Consider the following 20,653-nt stretch of genomic DNA (forward strand, 5'->3'; position numbering starts at 1 on the left):
AAATCTCTGATAGCCTGTCGATGGGCCTGTCCCCTAACTCCAACCTCTCTAAGTAGCTTCGCTGTTGTACTGGCAACAAAGCCCCTACACCCTACCTCCACCGGGCGCACCTTGATCTTCCAGCCTCTCTCTTCCGCCTCAGCTGCTAAGTTGGCATACCGCAGCTTCTTACGTTCAAAGGCTTCCTCAATGGCATCCTCCCACGGTACCGTCAGCTCGATGACGTAAGCAAGTTTTCGGAAGTTAGACCAAAGGACGAGGTCTGGTCGCAGAGTAGTTGTTACGATCTCTGTGGAGAAGATGAGCCTCTGATCCAAGTCAACTTGCATCTGCCAATCCCTGGCTACCTTCAGCGGTCCCAGATCCGGGCTTGAATGGGTAGTCCTCTGCTTGTCCCCCTCCCGGATAAATGCTGGTGGGTACTGGCGCACCTCCTGGTTGGTGAAAGGTTGGGCGTTGATGGATTCCCTCTTGCACTCAACTTTCTCAGCTAGACACCTGAGGACCTGGTTGTGTCTCCATGTGTATCTGCCTTGAGTGAGGCTAGTCCTACAACCAACCAGAATGTGCTTAAGTGTTGCTGGGATTGTACACAGGGGGCAAGATGGGTCCTTTCCAAACCACAGCTGCAGATTTATGGGGGAAGGCAGCACATCATATGTGGCTCGGATGATGAAGCTCAGCCTGTTGGACTCCATTCCCCAGAGTTCCCTCCATATGAGTTTCCTCTTTTCAACACACTCCCACTTCATCCAGCAGCCCTGTTTGGCCTGCGCTAAAGCTCTGGCACGCCTGGCTGCTTCCTCCTGTTGACGCACCTCCTCCACCACCATGTTTCGACGTTCGGTTGCAGATGCCTGTTGCCAGAGAGGTGTTACCACTCCAAAACCAAAGCCTCCAACGCCCTGTTGGATGTGACCCACCACGTCACGATGGAGAACAGCAGATTTGGCCTGTAGCACAGCTGTGGCTGGGGTCCACTTCCTCCCTGATGCTAGGATGGGAGCAGCGCCTCTCACTTTGGGATCCCGGGAGTCCGTGAGTGATATGTCCAGCCTCACCTTTGCGCATTTGAACTCCTCAACCAGGCTAGGAATGGGCAGTGACAGTATTCCGTCGCTGTAGAGCCCAACGCTGCTAAAGCATTTTGGAAGTCCAAGCCACTTCCTCACATAACAGCTCACTAGCCTCTCCAGTCGATTGGCATGATTGAGCGAAACCTCGTACATGGTCAACGGCCACAATAGTCTGGGTAATAACCCAAACTGAAAGCACCAGAGCTTCAATTTCCCTGGGAGTGCGGTGTTGTTAATCTGCCTGAGGCCATTAGCCATGTCATGCCGTAGTTGTTCACGTTGCCAGGTGTCATTGAGGTCTGCATTATACCACCGCCCAAGGCTCTTGATGGGCTTCTCTAAGACTGTTGGAATTGGTTCTCCACTAATACAGAACCGCTCAGCTGTCAGTTTTCCTTTTATGATGGAGATGCTGCGAGATTTGCTTGGCTGAAACTCCATTCTTGCCCACTGGATGTTTTCCTGGAGCTTCTGCAGCAATCGCCTAGTACATGGCTTTGTTGTTGTAATTATGGTCATGTCGTCCATGTAGGCTCTGATGGGAGGAAGACGGAGGCCACTCTTGAGTCTCTCACCTCCCACTACCCAACAAGATGCCCGCATGACCATCTCCATTGCCATAATAAATGCCAGAGGGGAAATCGTACAGCCTGCCATAACTCCAACTTCCAGGTGCTGCCAGGCGGTGGTGTTGTTCTCAGCTGTTACACAAAACTGTAGATCCTGAAAGTAGCTCTTGACCAGCTCTGTGATGTGGTTTGGTACACTAAAATAGTTGAAAGCCATCCACAAGATCTCATGAGTGACCGACCCAAAGGCATTGGCCAGGTCTAAAAAAAACCACATGAAGGAGAAAGTTAAAGAATATGAAAGCAGGAAAATTAGAAAATATAAAAAAAAGAGAGTAAAAAACGCAGTAGCGCAAACAAATGGAAATTATTACTCGAAAAAGGGAAAGTAATCACCACGGACCAGGTGTCATTGAAAAAAAAGCAGGACAAAGCAAGGTCAGAAATAAAAGACAGAGAAGAAAACAAAGTAAAATGTCATAAAGAGGTTAAAAAACAAGGGGGCCAAACACATGCAGAGCAGGTTAGCGACAATGAAAACTGGAATTTAAAACACTCAAAAAAAACGTAGGTGCAATGCACATGCTGAGCAAGATACAGAATATGAAAGCAGAAAAAAATGACAGTGTCAAAATAAAGACAGTAAACATCGCATTAACGCAAAAAAAGAGAAATTATTACTTGGAGAAATAACGAAAAGGCAAATAGAGATTGAATATATGGACATAGGTGATATGTCAGAAGTATGTAAATATTGTAAGGCTCTGAAGTTTAAGTCAGAGAATTTCAAAAACATGTTTTACCTCACATGCATTTATTGGTTACTTTGCAAAAAAAATTATTAACTGCTGATGATGTAGATCGTTTTGTCTGTGCTAAAATTCCAAACAGAGAAACCTATCCTGAATTATGGTATAAAGTCATTAAACACATGTCTCACTGACCTCATTTAAAAGATTCAGCATATTGGGACTCGAAAGATTCCAAATATTGTTTTTACAGAAGTTCTGAAATAAAAGTGAAACTAATGAAATAGCAACAATTCAAAGAAAAAAGTAATCTTAAAATTGTGTATCCGGAAAACCAAACACGGAGGTTGGCGAGCGAAGCGAGCAGGGGGCAAAGCCCCCTAGTACTTTATATATAGTAAAAGCAGTGAGTTCAGACTTCTTTCTGATCACACAAGGCTGGTACTTCAAATGTTTGGCATTTAAAGTTCAAAATAACAAGCATTAAACAAAAAAGACAACACCTTCAAACCTAAACTTCCAGCTACTAAAAATATTTTTACTAATAAATATTTAATTCTCCATTGTTTGTACTATGTTTTATATACATATGAAAGTATATGTACAGCAAACCTTTGTACGCTATTCAACCTACACATACTGTACTGTAGTGTTTTCTTTATGAGTTTTCTCACATTCCAAGTGGGTGGAATACGTTAAGAACTACAGAAAACAAGTGGATTGTATGCCAGGTGTAGACAAGAATAAAAATAACTTAACCACAGCAGAATTTTTATTTTTCACATTATTTTCAAATATGTATTTTTGATTTTTTCCCTTTGAGACATCTACTGTATTACAATTGTTTATTCCCAAATCTATGTAAAAAAAAAAACTATGTTGTGCATTGAACTCCATATGCTTTCCTTTATGAAAATAAGGATAAAAAACTGAAGGCAAAAAAAGAAAGATATTAAGCAGGTTTGAAAGAAGCAGTGAATTTAAATGCCAAAGAAAAAAGATGAAATAATAGCTTATTACCTAAGATAGCAATGCGATTACTCGCCACTCCAGCCACATCAATTTTAACTTCATTTCACCAAGTTTTTCCTTTTTTTATCTCCTTTCAGATCTCTGCTTAACTTCCAGTAAAAGTCAGCTTTTTAGTCAGCTTCCCAAATGGCTGCCCCGCTAATTTTGAGATCTCTTTTCCTAAGGTAATGCCTTACAAAATACACAAGGTTTGACTGTTGATAACCAAGAAAATATTGAAGGGTCTCTTCATTTCCTGGGAGGTCCATCAGACTATACTTCTCTCCCTATATCTAGAACCACTCAGTGTAATAAATGCAATAGTCTTACTCTTTTGTCCAACTGTTTCATTATGTCTGAAAGTGAACAACATTTTAACTTTTACTGACCTGTAGTCATTAATTATGATGTCCCCTATAGATCTTCTAAATTTACTTGCGACCTTGACTCCATTATTGTACCAGTAACCGTGATAACTAGTAATCTTATAAGAGAGCGGTGCTCAAGATGTTTTATGAGTGGCACTTTCATTGGAGATTTTTAACCCATTTTTTTAATAAGTTGCTATTTGTTGACTATTACTGAATTTCTCAGGCCTTAGTAAACATCTCGGTGGCCAACCTATTGCCTATGTGAACTGAATTTGAAAGTGCATTTTAAAAAATAGCTGTAGTCAATAAATTTGGTTTATAAAGGTTTATTCTGTTTCTTACATTTCTATTAAGTCATCTCTTCCTGCCTACACATTTACTAAATAGTAGCAGTTTGATGAGTATAAATCACAATGAGATTGTGTCTTATAAAGGAGTGGCAGCTTATTAACTATAAAACATTCCAGAGCTAGGTCATTTATGAAACTTGTCTATAGGAATATCAAAAAGTAAATGCACTCCCATGGAAAATGACTAATAGAGATTCATATCTTTGTTCAATTTCACATTGCAGAAACAAAAGTTGATCTACTATTTCTCAACAGTAAAATATTATGTTCAATCTGCCAAACAAAACTATCGTGTTCCTATTGACTTACAGCAAACAACAATATATATTTGCCATAATACTTGATGTACAATACGAGTTAAACATGGTTGTGTGCATTACCAAGTATTACTTGCTCTTATAATATAAAGTCAAAAGCTGTTTTAATTAACTGCTTTGGGAATAACTAGAAATTTAAATTTTCCCTACAGATACTAATATGTGTGCATTCTTAATCTGATCCCTAGACTGTCCCTACATTGAAATATGACCTTCTTATTGCCTGTCAGAAATATGAAGGAAAGATAAACCAAGACATTCAGACCTGCTTACAATGAAAACCTGTAGTATATATGGTAATTTCATGTAGAGAAAAGCCAAGCAAAATGATACCTTATAAAGAGTAGTTTGCTAAACTTTAACCTTAAACAAAATTCATGGTAGATTTATGCTTGGAAGTGCAGGTAGTTACCATTTCTTAACAATGTGCATTTTTATTTACAAGTTTTTTATTTTACATTAACTGATGAACTTTAGTGTTACTTTTTTTCAAATCATCATAAAACTTAACATACATAATCAGAAATAATGATAAATCACTTTATTATGAATTTTGCATTGACTATAAATGACTGACAGGTGATCACTAATTAATCTTTTTTAAAAGGAAAGACTGACATATTCACAACAAAAACATACCTCAAAAGCTTGTAAAAGAACATCTTCTGGAATAGGTCTGTACCTGCAATTATTCAAAAAGAAAGTTCTTCAAAAATTTAACCCTTTCTCTCCTTCTTAGGATATCTGACATAATGATGAATTAACATGCCACATGCAATTAAGATCATAAGTCTTAAACTAAAGCAACATTAAAATTTAAATGCCATGTTTTGGTCTTTGCCCCACCCACTGCATGTGAACTGATGATTGTTATAAATTTTTTTTTGCAAATAATGCTAGTACAGAAATAAGAACATAGCTAAGATTTAGTTGAGGTGCCTTGACCAATCTCATGTGTACTCAATTAGTGATGATGATGCAGTCGCATAATGGGTTAGGCTTGTGCTATAAAAGAGATGAAATAGATGCATAGCTGTTGCTTTTTACTGTCTTGCAGATATTAACTTTGCGATAACACAGATTGTGGTATACCATTTAATATAAATGTTATCCCAATCCAGTTTATCTTGTTTATAGCATGAATAGAAAAAGTGGGTGTTTTGCCCTTTGTATTACGTCATGTCAGTACTTGCTTTATTGTTATCATTATATTTGGAAACAGTTTCATACAAGGAGCTTTTTAAGATCATGATATGTTACAACTGCTTACAGATTTTATTTTTTTACACTGAAGGTTTAGTGTTGGAGGTTAGAACGGAACAATCATTATTGCTGGTGTCACAGAAGGCTGGGGTTTTGACCTGGCTGGGACGCCTAAAGGGACCAGAAGGTGACCTTTATGTCTTCCGGGTCATGAGGGGGCAACCGCCCTGGACTAGGAAAGGAACACGGGAGAGGAGGAGAGACTTTCCAACTCGTTGGGACCCGTGGCCACCACCAGGGGGCGACTTAAGCCTTGTAGGACCAGAAAACTGTCACTTCCGCCACACGCAAGATGGCGGGTGAACCTGCCAGGGACGCCTGGAGTGCTTCCGGTGCAAAGGGCAGCACTTCCGCCACACCAGGAAGTGCTGCCGGAAGGTCGTCACCAGCCACCTGGAGCACATCCGGGCGGGAATAAAAGGCGCCGCCTTCCTACAGTCGGGGAGCTTGAGTCAGGAGTGGGAGCAGGACGAAGCTCCCAGGAGAAGACAGGCGGCCAAGGACTGTGATAGAGAAGTCTAATTGTGGGGATTTATTTGCTGAGTGCATTGTGTGGTGTTTGGGACTGAAAACCTGTGTTTATTTGGGAGAAATAAACGTATGCTTTTTATAAAGATGTGGTCTCCAACTGGTGGTGTCTGGGCAAATATCACACTGGATATACCAAAGTCCAGTACATTAGTAACTACACCTTAACACCTGACTGTTTTAGAGATTTAAGATTGTGTTGCCTTGATCTGGATTTGGTTTGGGTTCACTCTGGTAATTTGTTTATCACTCAGAGCTATTGTTATTATTAACAATATTAACTAATACAGAATACTTGGGAAGATTCTCATATTAAAGCATTTGACAAATCTTTACAATATTAGGTTTTCAAATTAATATGTTGGGACTTAATTATTCAGCTAAAACTTATACAGTATTTAGTTAATGGTTTCTAATTTAGCATTTACATAAGAACATAAGACTTTTGACAAACAAGGGATGACTATACAGTCCATAATACTCATTTGCTTAGCTAATAGCTACGGTGACAAGAACTGCATACAGTACTACACATGTAGTCACATTAGTATATTATATAGTCTGAGTATAACATATCTTGATTTATATTTAATTGTTTTTACTATATAACCTAACATTTTTCTTTTTAATCACTTTTCTTCAAAACATGATCCCATGCAAACATGTACCCACAAATGGGTGTTATAAAAGACAAAAAAGTTGAGGCTGTGTGCAGGGCCAAAGTCAAAACATCGCAAAGAAATGTACTGTTGCATAAACTTACTGAATATTCAAATGGTGAAAACAAGAAATTCTAGTCGTTATGGTTTAATGATGTTAATACATCCAGCATCAGTTTTTAAATGGAAATTACTTTTTTATTTTTGTTTTGTACTATTAAATTATGCAGAATTATGCTTATGGTATCAGACAAATTAAAACAAATAAATCACTTTTAGTATATTCTCTAAGTTTATAATTTTTAAATATGTAATTATTTCTCTTAAACCTTACAATTAATATAAACCTTTTAATGATAAACATTCAAAGTTAAGTAGAAGTTTGGTGGTGTTTGGATAGAAGACAGTCTCAACTTAAACTTGCTAAGAAACTTTAGGCTACTGTAGATGTTTTCCCTTTAAATATCAAACTGTTAGTATTTAGGGTGCAGCATGAACTATGTTCTAAAAATCAGTGATTTCTTCATCAAGTTGAAGCAAATTATCAGTTATTCTAAAACATATTTTCAAAGTTTGTCCTGTTCAGGGTTGGTTCTTGCCTTGCCCCTGATGTTGCTGGGATTGACTTTAGCCTTTATGACCTTGAAATGAATTAAGTGAGTTTGACAATGGGATGCAATTTTCAAAAATCCTGTATTGGGATCATTATAGTTATACACTTTAAAAATGAAGAAACCTAAAATTGTAGTCAACTAGCTGGAAACTATTTTACAATGAAAAGGAAGTACTTTACCTCCTCTCCATTAAAACTTTAGTCATGGTTGGTAGAAATCTATCAAAATTAATATAACCAGTAGGTTCCTCATCTTCAATCTGTTGAAAACAAATTTTAAACACAATTTTGAATGTAGAGCATTCAAAACAAGCTAATTTCAGAAATAATAACTATAATCTGTCAATACTCAGTAGACATACACAGTACATATCAATATTGTGGTAAAACATTATTTTATATTTGGGTGAATTTACTGTTGAAAAAAGCAGATGCCACAGCAACTGGGGAAAGATGGAGTTACAAGTTAGTGAAAAGAAAACCAATAACTTTATTTACACAACACTATATTTACACGATATAATGCAGTTAATCCAAGGTAGAAATGTCTTGGCAAGTAAATCTGTATAAAGAGGTTGGTGATACATCTGGCGTAACATATACTGTACTTACAAGAAAAGCTCATTATTGACTATTCTTTCACAGTCAACCAACTTCCTCTGAAATGTCCAGTCAGGATTTATACTAGACCATGTGTGCACTTGCTACTCTCAGCAGCCTTGAATGGTCATTATTTTGAAGTGTGAACAACTGCTGTCTTTGAAGCCTGTTGCACTTCTCTAGTGTCAATAGTGGACTTCTCATTCATTTAAATAATTTCTTGATGTACGTGGCAGCTTTTACTATAGCCTGTTCTTTCTCTTTATATGTGTTATAAAAGCACTCCTCGGTCAAATGACTTGCATCAAAGTAGCAATCATGATGTTTCACAAAGTTCCAAAGCAACACTGGGTTTATAGTTATCATACATTGTTTGATTATGTGTGTGGAATCAGTTGTAACCTGCTTTCTACATGTGTGTGACAAAATGAGCTTGGATTCAGTATTACCCTGTCCCTTCATCATTTGTGACAGTAATAGTATTTTGGACGTTTTGGAAGAGACCAACAGTACTGCTGTATCTTCTGTGTTTTGGTTATAAATCTGTCCTTCAATTTCAGGTCATTATTGCTAATATAAATTTGTATAATGTAAGAAAAGTACAAGGGTTGATGCTGCTGGCTTACATGGGTTCAACTCCAGGACTGGTCATTGTTTTCACTGGATACTCTGGTTTCCTCCCACATCGTAGAGACAAGTAACATTAATGGGGGGAAACTAAATTTGTCTAGAACTACACATAGATGTATGCATAATTGTGCTTGTAATGGACTGAATTGTACTCCATGCTATCAAGAAAGGCTGTGAATTCTCATAATTCTGTAATAAAAAGAGTGTATTTAGAAAATATAGGGGTGGTTTAAAGTTTATAATTAACATGAATAAATTAATATTTATGAATGTAAATTCATACATTTTCACTTCTCTTAATTTTAACTTTGCCTTTTAAAATAGATTAAGTCAAGCCTTTGCCATGATGTCCACTAATGTCTATTTACACTCATACTATCCAGCATGGTACCTCTCTATGTGCTGGTACCTTGCTGTGGTGGGGAGTCTTGTAGGTCTCAATCACCCCTGAGAGCTACATCAGCGGGGCTTTGCCCCTCGCAGGTTTAACCAAGCCAGACAGGTTTCAGGATAGAGGCCAGACAAATTTCAGCACCTGGTCTTTCACGTTGGGCATTGGATGTATGGCCAGCAACCCAACTCCATAAAACTTCCATCAAGTTACGGAAACAATGACAAATGCTACAATTACAGACTCAGTAATGGATTTGTGCCTAAAAGCTGGCAGATGACTACTTCTGATCAATGCCCCCAGTAGGAGGTCAGAGGTACAATAGTCTACTCAGGCCCAAAATTAAGATCCGCCTAGGAATGTGGAATGTCTGCACCATATTTGAAACATCTAAAACAGGTTGCAGGTCATCAGTGAGATGAAAGATGTATAGGTAGGACATTCTTGGGATTAGTGAATGTCGATGGATAGGCTCCGGACATCATACTAATAGTGATGGATTAGTAATCCTGCACTCTGGATATGAAACCCAGCGCATCCACAGTGTGGCCCGTATGGTTTCAATAGGGAAAGTCAACAGCTTGCTGGAATGAGAACCACTGAGTGACAGGCTGATCGGAGCATGCTTCAATTCTAAACACTGTAAATTTACCATCCTGCAATGTTATGCACCAACACATGAGGCAGATGAGAAGGATAAGGATGACTAGTATGAGGCGCTACAACAAGAAGTCACTAAAGTCCCTTAACACAATATGCTACTGATCATTGGTGACATAAATGCCAAGGTCGGAACTGACTATACTGACTGTGAGAGAGATATGGGAAAGCATGAATGTGGTGTTAAGAATGACAAAGGTGAACATCTTGTTGATTTATGTATAGACAACAACTGTGTAATTGGCGGTACCACCTTCACAAACAAAAACATTAAGAAGCTCACGTGGAAGTCTCCTGATGGTTCCACTACCAACCAGATCGACCATATCTTGATAAATGGAAAGTGGTGTAGGTTCCTTCTTGATGTTCATGTTTGTTAAGGGGCTGATGTTTACACTGACCACTACCTAGTCACCACAACCATTAAGTTGAAGCTTAGGAAAGTGGGCAAAGAGATGGAACAGTGGAAACAACTTGATGTTGTCAAGCTCAGGTGCCCCAACATCACCAAAGAGTTTGCTGTGGAGCTGAGAATTTGCTTTCTAGTTTTGGCTGAAGAATCCGAAGTGGAATCAGATAGAAACATTGAATGGGAGTCTATTAAGAGAACATATGTTGATTCAGGTACCAAAGTCTTAGGCTAAAGAAGCAAGAAAGACAAGGACTGGATTACACCTGGCACATGGCAGAAAAATTAAGAAAGAAAACTACTGAAGGTCAAGATGCTGAACACAGCAGGTCAAAGAAGCCTACAAGAGCAAAGATAAGGATGTTAAGAAGAGCGCCAGGAAAGACAAGAGAGCCTTTTCTGAGAAGTCGGTAGATGAAACCGAACATGCTGCAGCAAGAGGTGAAATGAGTGCTGTCTACAAGATCACTAAGAAACTCAGTGGCAAGAACACCAGCCAGTCTGCCCCTGTCAAAGACAAGGATGGCAATAGCCTCTCAGAGCAGGAACAAGCCACCAGATGGGTACAAGAAAAGAACACAATACCTGTGGATTGGAACAAAAGCTTAATAGTCAAACTGCACAAGAAAGGCAGCCTTCAGAATTGTGACAACTGGCGAGGCATCACACTGTACTCAATTCCATCCAAAGTTTTCTGCATGATTCTTCTTGGCGGAATGATGTAGCAGTTGGCCAAAAGCTTAGACAGGAACATGCAGGGTTAAGAAGAGGAAGGGGATGCATCTTTCAGATCTTTGCCATTAGGAACATCTTTGAGCACTGTATAGAGTGGAACACCCCCTTATACATCAACTTTATCGAGTTCTTGAAAGCCTTCGACAGCCTGCACTGTGATAACCTATGGAAGATCTTATTGTCATATGGAGTTCATCTAAAGATGGTCACACTTATGGGGATGTTCTACCGTCAGTTTCAGTGCAGTGTCGTAGTTGATGGAACACTGTCAGAGTGGTTTCTGGTGGAATCCAGTGTGTGACAGGGATGTGTCGTCTCTCCCATCCTCTTTCTGCTTGGCATTGACTGGATCAAGCAGAGGACTACAGCTGACAAACCTAGAGGCATCCAGTGGAACCCTATTATCCCAGCTTTAGGATCTTGACTTTGCTGACGAAAGAAAGTACTAGATGGAGGCAAATCATCAACACCTTATGCGACTTTTGGCATGAAGAGGGTTAATAATAATACTCTAACACAGTATATTATAAAGAATGAGTTTTTAGGACATAACAGATTCTACATTTCAATCTAGATTACTATTGCCATGTTTTGTCTTAAGGTATTTGTACATATAGTACTTTTGTATATGTGGTACATGGTAGCACTGTGATTAGCAATGCTGTCTCACAGATCCAGTGTCTTAGGATGAAATTCTGTAACTAGCTGTTGTTTGTTTGGTTTGCACATTCTCCCCTTGTTTGTGTGGGCTTTTTTTTTTTAAGTTTACTCTCATATGACCAAAGGACTGCATGTTAGGATAACTGTCAATTCAAAATTGACCCTGCAGTGGACTGGCACCACATCCTGGGTTAGTTTATGCCTTGCATAAGACAGGCTCCAGCTTGCCGTGACCTTGAATTAGAATTAGGCATATTTCAGAATGTTATGCTGCTTACTTGATGCGAACCATACCATAAATATATACATAAATGAGCTTTGAGAAAACAAAATCCTCAGTCTAGCAAATATTCTCTGAGTGTCATCTCTGAAAACTAATGACTCTAGAATAGAAAAAGAAAGTCACCTCAGCCAAAATATCATGCAGTTCTCCTTCACTTGGACAGCAGCCGAGGGAGCGAATTATAGTGCCAATCTCCCTGTTTTACAAAAAGAATAGCAAATACAAGTAAGTATCAGTAAAACATGAAAACTTGGGTAATATATCCAAAAGAGGATGTTTTATTAAACCATAAATTGTCAAAATACTTTTAAAGTACAGTATTAACATTACTTAAGTAAATTAACTTCAAAAATATTCTTAACTATGTAGTGAAGACACATCCTATTTCAATTACATATTTTTACATTTAATGATAGCAGAAAAAGATTTCATTGTTCTGTATTTCTCATTACAGAGATAAAATGTCTTTTTTAAAAGATAATAAAACAGAAAAAATTTAACAATTTCTCATCATTAAAAGTGGCTTAAGCAATATTAAGATAAGTGTCTTATACATTGAAAAAATCCAGCTAAAGATATCAAACAAAGCAAATCCATTTAAAGCTGAGCAATGCCTCCTCATATCAAAACTGAAAATGTTACAGAATTTGTAACAAATGGTAATATGTTCTCTGTTGAATCCAGGACACTGTCCCCTAGATGCCTTTCTGCTCTTCCCTTTACTGCCCTGAATCTAAAGCTGTACCTCCCAACTTTAAAACCTTTAATCTTATAGGGTCTGCAGTTTTGGTGGAAAGTGGACAAACATTTTGGCACAGCTATAGTTTAGTACAGACATATCCCCACGTCTTCCAGAATCCTGCCGTTTGTATAGGTAGCAAACTCTTTTCTGCCATAGGTTGTTTGGGGCATTAAGACTCTTGGTGACATTTATAATGAATATAGACTCGGAACAGTCCAATTACTCAGGTCCAGGTTTTCTGTTCCTCCTTCCACTTTCTTTTTCTATCTTCAGGTCATATCAGTCATTAAGACAAATGGGTCCCAATATCCTCTGCACAGCTTTACTATCTCCAAACTTTAAGTTAGTACCATCTTTATATGCAAGTCTGCATATTGCATCTGCCAGACCTTCACCTTTATTACAGTTTGGCAAAGTGACCTTCTTTCTTATGCACCCATCTCATGGAAAGATACCTTTAACAACTTTCTGACATTCTTCAAAAACCCCTTCTATCATCCATCCATCCATCCATTTTCTAACCCGCTGAATCCGAACACAGGGTCACGGGGGTCTGCTGGAGCCAATCCCAGCTAACACAGGGCACAAGGCAGGAAACAATCCCAGGCAGAGTGCCAACCCACCGCAGCCCTTCTATCAGCATACACAATTTAAATTTACATTGCCTATTCCTCACCACTTGGAAACTTTATGGTATGCATTTGGCTGCACATGCCATCTTCCACATGTGTCCTTTAAATTCCTTTGGCACTTTACTCCACATGTTCTAGGATTGCACTCCAGTTTATGCTTTTTGGACGAATGTTTCCAACCATCTATCTAATATTTTTTAAGCTAATATTCCCTTTTTCTTAATATTCCCCTTACGTCTTCTCCTAGATCTCTCTTCTCTTATCTTAACCTCTATCCAGCGAAGGTTATTCAGTCTGAGTACCATCTCTGCTAAACTCATATTAGCCTCTTACTAGAAATATCCTGACTCACCTTCTGTAAAATTCTAGAAATTCTCTTTCTTTAATCTAACTCTGATTGAATTTTCGGCAGCATAGATCAATGGATCATTTGGATCTAATATTGAAAAGTGTGAAACTGCTGTGCTCTTGGTTCAGAGCTAATCTTAATTATTAATTTTCCCCTTTTCTTATTTCTTTTCTCCACTGGGGCTCAGTGTGTCTGTCTGACCTCGCTCGACAGTTTGCATGGGAATCAGTAGTTTTTAACATGATACAGAACCCCTTTTACAGGACACTCTCGTGCTGGGATGGGGATATGGAGGGGTCGATGTTGATAATCTGTTCCTCTTTCAAATATTCCTAAATGTGTTTTCACAAAAAAAAAAAAAATGGGAATATACACTGACTCCTAAACTGTGAACACATAAACTTGAGCTACATTGTACTCTACCATTGCCCTTTAAATACCTACATATTAGATGAGCTAAATCCATCTGTCTTTGTTATTTTTTGTGATCAATCTTTTGATGATTTTAAAAGCAAATAGTAAGGCAATAACAAATATCAAAAAATTATTACTGTTAAAGAAGTATTGTGTACCTACTGACCAGTAACACGTAAGCAATATTATAACATTCTCAACTCCATTTAATCTAATTTTTGGTCACAGGAGACCATCATTTCCCAAAACCATGAATGGGATTATTGCCTATTGCACGTTTCCATTTTCTTGCATTGAAAATGAATTTTTAGTGGTTTGTAAAGTAACTTAAGATGGGATGCTAAATAAAAGGTGCAATATTAAATAAGGGGTTTAATTAACAAATTTAATTCCCTATTATTACATTTTCCAAAACTGCATAAAAATGAAAGCAATATAAGCACACATAAAACTACAAACATACCTAACATCCACAGTCTTGTTGTACTCATGGTCAAAAACATCAAAGGCATCTGTAATCTTTTTATGGATTTCAGATATCATAGCCTCTACAAATAAATAAAGACGAAAAGAGTTTAGTTGAACAACAATAGCATACCAGCTATTATTGTATAACTTTTACATGTATGCAATACTAGTATGTTCCATAAATGTATTTTTGTAATTTTAAAAACATTTTTTAACAAGATTTTTTGTTTATCTGTCTGTTTAGAGATTTAAGCTTCATAACAGTACATAAATAAAAAAATAGTTGTTACTGTGGATAGAGTGCCATTCTTCTTGTGCAATGCTCTTTCAAGAACTCACCAATACTTACATTTGTATGGTAAAAAAAAAATTAGATATGCCAATAAAAAAACAAGTTAAAAAATGTGCACAAGACATAACATTCAGCAAGTGTGTTAAGTGATATGAAAGCTGTAGCATTTCACCTTTTTTTTTTACTTACTTCATTTAAGAGACCATTATCACATTTTTGTTTATTAAATATTTTTATAACAAGGAGCCATACTCAAAATAGAATGCAATTACATTTTTAGTAGATCACATTAAATACATGCTTTTAACAGTACTGCACGGTGGCGCAGTGGGTAGTGCTGCTGCCTCGCAGTTGGGAGATCTGGGGACCTGGGTTCACTTCCCGGGTCCTCCCTGCGTGGAGTTTGCATGTTCTCCCCGTGTCTGCGTGGGTTTCCTCTGGGCGCTCCGGTTTCCTCCCACAGTCCAAAGACATGCAGGTTAGGTGGATTGGCGATACTAGTGTGTGCTTGGTGTGTGGGTGTGTTTGTGTGTGTCCTGCGGTGGGTTAGCACCCTGCCCAGGATTGGTTCCTGCCTTGTGCCATGTGTTGGCTGGGATTGGCTCCAGCAGACCCCCGTGACCCTGTGTTCGGATTCAATGGGTTGGAAAATGGATGGATGGATGGATGAACTATATAATGTCATGTACAAGTAGTTAAAAATGTAACCTAAATAGGCTTGTGGTGGTTCAATAGATTTCATACTCTGCAGATTCTAATTCAAGTGATGTAAAAATGACATAGATTGATGTGTGTTAGTGGTGTCTAACTTTGGTTCAATTTTCTTAAACATAACATTATTGAAAGTACACCCAGTGACGTAGTATGTAATAATTGATAAAGGAAAAATAACCATTAATACAAAATCACCAATACTAGCATAAAATCACTATCAATATTACCCTATGAAAGGAGAGAAGCAACTGAAATAGGTTCCCAATCTACCTTTTAATGTTAGTTAAAACCCAGTAATTCATTAAAATCAGAGAAATAACTAAGGACTTGGAGTGGAAAGTGGCTCTTCGGGTATGGATAAATCGTGGCCCATGCTCAGCCTATTGTATGATATACACTGTAGTTTACTACTAAGCATTCTGGCACCTTTATTCTCCAGAGAAATTTTTCAAGGCAGTTCAATTTCAATTGATATATTTCAAACATATTGCACTGTACAAAGTTTTGAAATTTCAAAATCTCCTATTGAAAAACATTGCCAAATCCTCCATATTAAAACAGAAAAGCATCAGACGACATAAACCATAATCTTGCTATTTGCAGCACAATCAGCAACTTCTTGCACCGTTGAAATTGCATAGCACAGTAAGGTCCTTGTTGCATGCCTAGCGGATTTGATCTTCTGCCTGCAGATCATCTGCAATTCCCTATCTAAACTCATGCTATGTTTATATCACTTAGCGAAGCTGCATCTTTTCCATGTACGGTAATTAGTTAGTTAAAACAGCATTTAGCTACAGATTGATAACGTCACTTCTTTAAAATAATCATCTGCTGATAATATTAGTTCAGACAATTCAATCTTATATATGCTTAAATGATTGTTTTCTTCTTCCATTCATTTCCAGAGAAGTGGGTATTATTTGTACTTTAACTGTTAACTTACCTAAAGCAACAGGAGGAGGGTGCTGTAGTATGAGCTACTTGCTCACACCTCTTCTTGGGGATCAGAGTGGCTGTTGGACAAGTAAAAGAAGAAAATATACAAAATACAAATAGTTTGTCTAACTGCTCTCAAGGTAAATGTCAAATGGTAAACTAACTCATAGTTGAAGCAGCAGAGAATGTTTCTCTGTTGTAAGATTGAGGAGTCTGCAGATTTGCCTATGTTTTTCAATGGGGGATTTTGAAATTTCAAAACTTTATAAAGCACAATCTATTACAGATATCTCAACCAAAATTAAAGTCCCTCAACAAATTCATTTTAAAAATAAAGGTGCCAAATTTCAACAAAACAAATAGGTGTCTGAGTTGTTTTATGTCAAGAGACAGACAGACATGGCTATCAAAGTAGTTGCTTCTCGAAATACATGTGAATGCCTCTAAAATAAGAGTAAGAGTAAGAGTAATGATTGAGTGCATTTATCAGGTGCTGGGTTTATTTTACAGCTGCTCCAGCAGCTATCCGATCACATTTAAATTATATTTTTAAAAGTGCTTTCCATTAATGATTTGGATTTGAAATAAATTTGGTTTCTGCACTGTTTTAAACACCAAAGAAAAGAAATAAATACTTCAAATCAACAGTGGTGGAAAGTAACAAATTACATTTTCTTTGGTTACTATACATGGGTAGATTGTGTAGTGAATTGTAATTTTTAAAAGTATTTTTAAATGCAAACACTTTTACTCTGTATACAAAATGTGTTTATTTTGTAATGATTCTATTTCATTACATTTTACTGTGGGTCGTTACTAAGTATAACTGATTACTTATATTTAAAAACAAAGTTTACAATGAACAATTAAAATATAACTGCAAGCAAATATTTTTGGGGTTGCAAGTTATCATGATATTGGAGCGTGAAATGTTTTATTAATTGATATAATCAGGGCAACTCTAGGCTAAGGCCAACTCTGTTCTTTTATCGACTGTCACTATAGCACACTGCACATAAAGTATGTATGTGAACACACTATGAACATCGAGAAAGACACAAACCAAACCCCTGAGCCCCTCACCACCACTCTTCATTTTCAAATACATATAGAAATGCATTACAATCTCAAAGGGGAAGTGCTAAAGGGCACCATGTAACCTTGAGGTAGCCCTGAACGTAATGGCCATGCTGTTCTCTATGGCAGTGTTAGTGGGTGGATCTCAGTATATCGCTCTATAAAGACACATTGCGTTGTGAAGTATTTGAAGTCTCAAATGAGGTTTATAATTGATAACTACTGACTACATTGTCAGCTGATATTTAAGGATGATTCTGATTACCATGCATTTGCTAGAAATATACATAATAATAACAGTTTAAAACTGAATTGCCATAGTACTGAGAAAAGCGCTATATAAATGTAATGAATTATTATTATTATATACATTACACTGCTTCTAGTTGTGCATGTATGTGTACCTGTGTGGATAGCGCTTTGAGTACTGAGAAAAGCGCTATATAAATGTAATGAATTATTATTATTATTACACTGTATATGTCATTAATATGTCTCTTGATAAATAAAATCTACTGCATTACTATGTATATTCTGCCTAAGCTTTCCAAAGCACAGCATGTACAGTTCAGGATATTTACTAATTTTGGTCAATGTTTTTCCTAATGAAAATACATTGTGCTTTTATGTGAGCAATTTTTTTCAGATTGTAGTTTTTATTTTTACTCAAGTAATTTACATGTCAGATACTTTATGAAGCAATACTTCTGCTTGAGTAGAATTTTTAGTATTCTTTCCACCTCTGCAAATCAATTGCATGGGAGCTCAATCTGGAATCAAAATTTGAAGATACACACTGTAATTCTAAATTAATGAAGTTGAATGTCTCCCCTTAAACAAAAAGTCTTTGTTCATTATCACACTTGCTATTGCACAGTTTTATTTAGGATACTAATTTGGAATAGCCAGCCCCGCAGCCCTGAATTGGACTAAGCAGGTATGATAACTGGAGAAGGAATATATGTAGTCAAAGTGACATGCTGATGAGCATATAACGAGCCAGCACTAGGGTCTGATTTTCACACAAACGTACACTTTTACAGTAGATTATAAACTGCTCACTTTTAAGAGAGATTTATGATTTTCTTCAGCGATTAACACAATGCATACTACATAATAAAAAATTGTTAATTTCTTTTAGAGATTGTAAAATGGGAAGGAACTGTGGCGCAGGAGGTAGCACTGCCACATACCGCACAAGGAAGTTGCCTGTAAGTTTGCTCAGACTCTCACGGTTTGTGTGGGTCGCCCTCCAGCTAATTTCCAATATCCCAAAAGATGTGCGTTAGGTTATAGAGTGTGCCTGTCCTGGACTGTATCCAGCTTGGGACCGGTGCTGCCATGATAGCCTCACAGCCCACGCTCATCAGGATAACCTATATGAACTGCCAGCTCGCATTACTTTACATGTCCGAACACGGAGAGCTGTTACTGCATGATTCTATTTCTAGACGCGCAATAAATGAAAACAAGATATTTAATCAAATAAAACTGCCTTTTAAACAGCAAAGCATCGATGACTGATAGAGGCTGCAGAAGCTTAGCAGCTAGAAAAACACTATAACGCAATCGAGAGACAACATAATAAATTCAGTACTTGCCATTGGGTTTACTTAAAGTTACAAGTTAATTTCTTTGTAAAAAAAAACATTCAACTTAAACTGTCACACGATAAACGTTACCCGCAATCTCTCTTTCCTCCGCCATGGCTGTTTCTAGTTGCTAGGAGACGGCGTGCTCTTGTATGGAAACAGGAGGAAAGCCCCGGACATCCGGGGTATTTGCGTGATTCACGTAGAGATCTATAAAGGTGTGATTGTTTTCGGATTTGTTCGTGCTCGCCCATTTTTGCGCGCCTTTTACACTTTTGGTTTAACGGCTGTTACGTGCCAAACGTCGTCCTGTACGCCGGCAACGCGTACGCGCAGCCTCCTGCTTGCTTTCTGTTTTCACACTGCGCCTCGGCTTAAAACTGCGCTCAAAGGTTAACATGTGCTTAATATTACACGTTTACTGTTCAGCCTTCCTTGAAATCTTACGCTACTCTTTGTGAAGGAGAGACGATAATGCCACACTTAAAAAACGTTCAACCTTATTTTCATTCAGTTTAGCGAGCATCCTGTTTTCTGTTAGAATTTCTTTTTTTATCGAATAGGAATATCTCATCTTCTGAAACCGCATTTCCTGGCGAGGGTCGCGGTGCAGTAGATAACCGTAAAATACAATGTAAGCGAAGTAAAATGCCAGTAATAGTAACAATACGTTTTTCACACTCAGGGACGCAAACCATAAAATCCGAGGTACTCGATCTTGTTCACTTAATACTGTACGTGATGATATGGTCATAAACCATTTGCTGTGCTTAGTTTCTCTGTTCTGCAACAAATAAATTATTTATTATTAACAAATGTCTTTTGTTATTGGGAGAATTACATTTCCACGCTATACAGCAGCAATGTTGTTGAATTCAAATTTACTACTTTGCCAAATGAGCATTTAAAACTATGAATGAAAAAGTTTTAAGACTGTTTAAAAATATATTTACTTGATCGTGTAATGTCGCGTTTTTCTGGTTAGGCATTTCCACTACTTTAAAAAGAGAAGGGAATACATTTTCATAGTGGAGAGTTATCTGCCAGTTTTTCTTGTGATGTATAGGGTGGTCCAGATCTAATTATGCAACTTTTAATGCAATGCAGGAAAACGATGCAAGACAAAAGAATTGTTCGAAATACAGGTATCTTGTAATAGACGAATGCAAGGCAGGTGCTGCCGTCTATTTGCAACAAAAAGATTTTTTTGTGAATTCTCTATGTAATAAACTTAATAAGTTATAGCATAATGAAAATTGCATAATTAGATCTGACCACCCTGTATATTAAATGCACAAGTGAAACTGGATGAGCATAAATTATTAAATACTAACGAAAAATCCTGTAGCGTGTTCCCATCTCCAGTATACTAGTTTCCAGTGTAACAGTCTAGTTAAGGAATGTTTTTGAAAGTAAGAGGCAATGTATAATGTGAAAGTGGATGCATATCTTTATTGTAATGGCTTGACCTTTTATATGTGATATGTCCCAAAAATAATAATTATTGTTGTTGTTACTGCCATTTCAGTACATTTACATTGATCATGTTAAAGAGTTTAT

The 20,653-nt window shown here is 37.5% G+C and overlaps 1 protein-coding gene across 1 annotated transcript in view; it reads right to left on the reverse strand.

Annotated features, from left to right (window-relative positions):
* The window catches only part of efcab2 (EF-hand calcium binding domain 2), a 36,207-nt gene extending 16,865 nt beyond the window's left edge, over positions 1-19,342 (reverse strand). The window contains exons 1-5 of the mRNA XM_028799120.2: positions 19,184-19,342; positions 14,475-14,559; positions 11,998-12,070; positions 7,687-7,766; positions 5,083-5,125 (exon numbers count right to left, since the gene is read on the reverse strand). Of these exons, the coding sequence (XP_028654953.1) occupies positions 5,083-5,125; positions 7,687-7,766; positions 11,998-12,070; positions 14,475-14,559; positions 19,184-19,208 (306 nt within the window). The 5' untranslated portion in view covers positions 19,209-19,342. The remainder of the gene's footprint in view (positions 1-5,082; positions 5,126-7,686; positions 7,767-11,997; positions 12,071-14,474; positions 14,560-19,183) is intronic.
* Between the last annotated feature and the right edge of the window lie 1,311 nt (positions 19,343-20,653).

The sequence above is a fragment of the Erpetoichthys calabaricus genome, chromosome 3 (genome assembly GCF_900747795.2).
Source record: "Erpetoichthys calabaricus chromosome 3, fErpCal1.3, whole genome shotgun sequence".
Classification (NCBI taxonomy): Eukaryota; Metazoa; Chordata; class Cladistia; order Polypteriformes; family Polypteridae; genus Erpetoichthys; species Erpetoichthys calabaricus.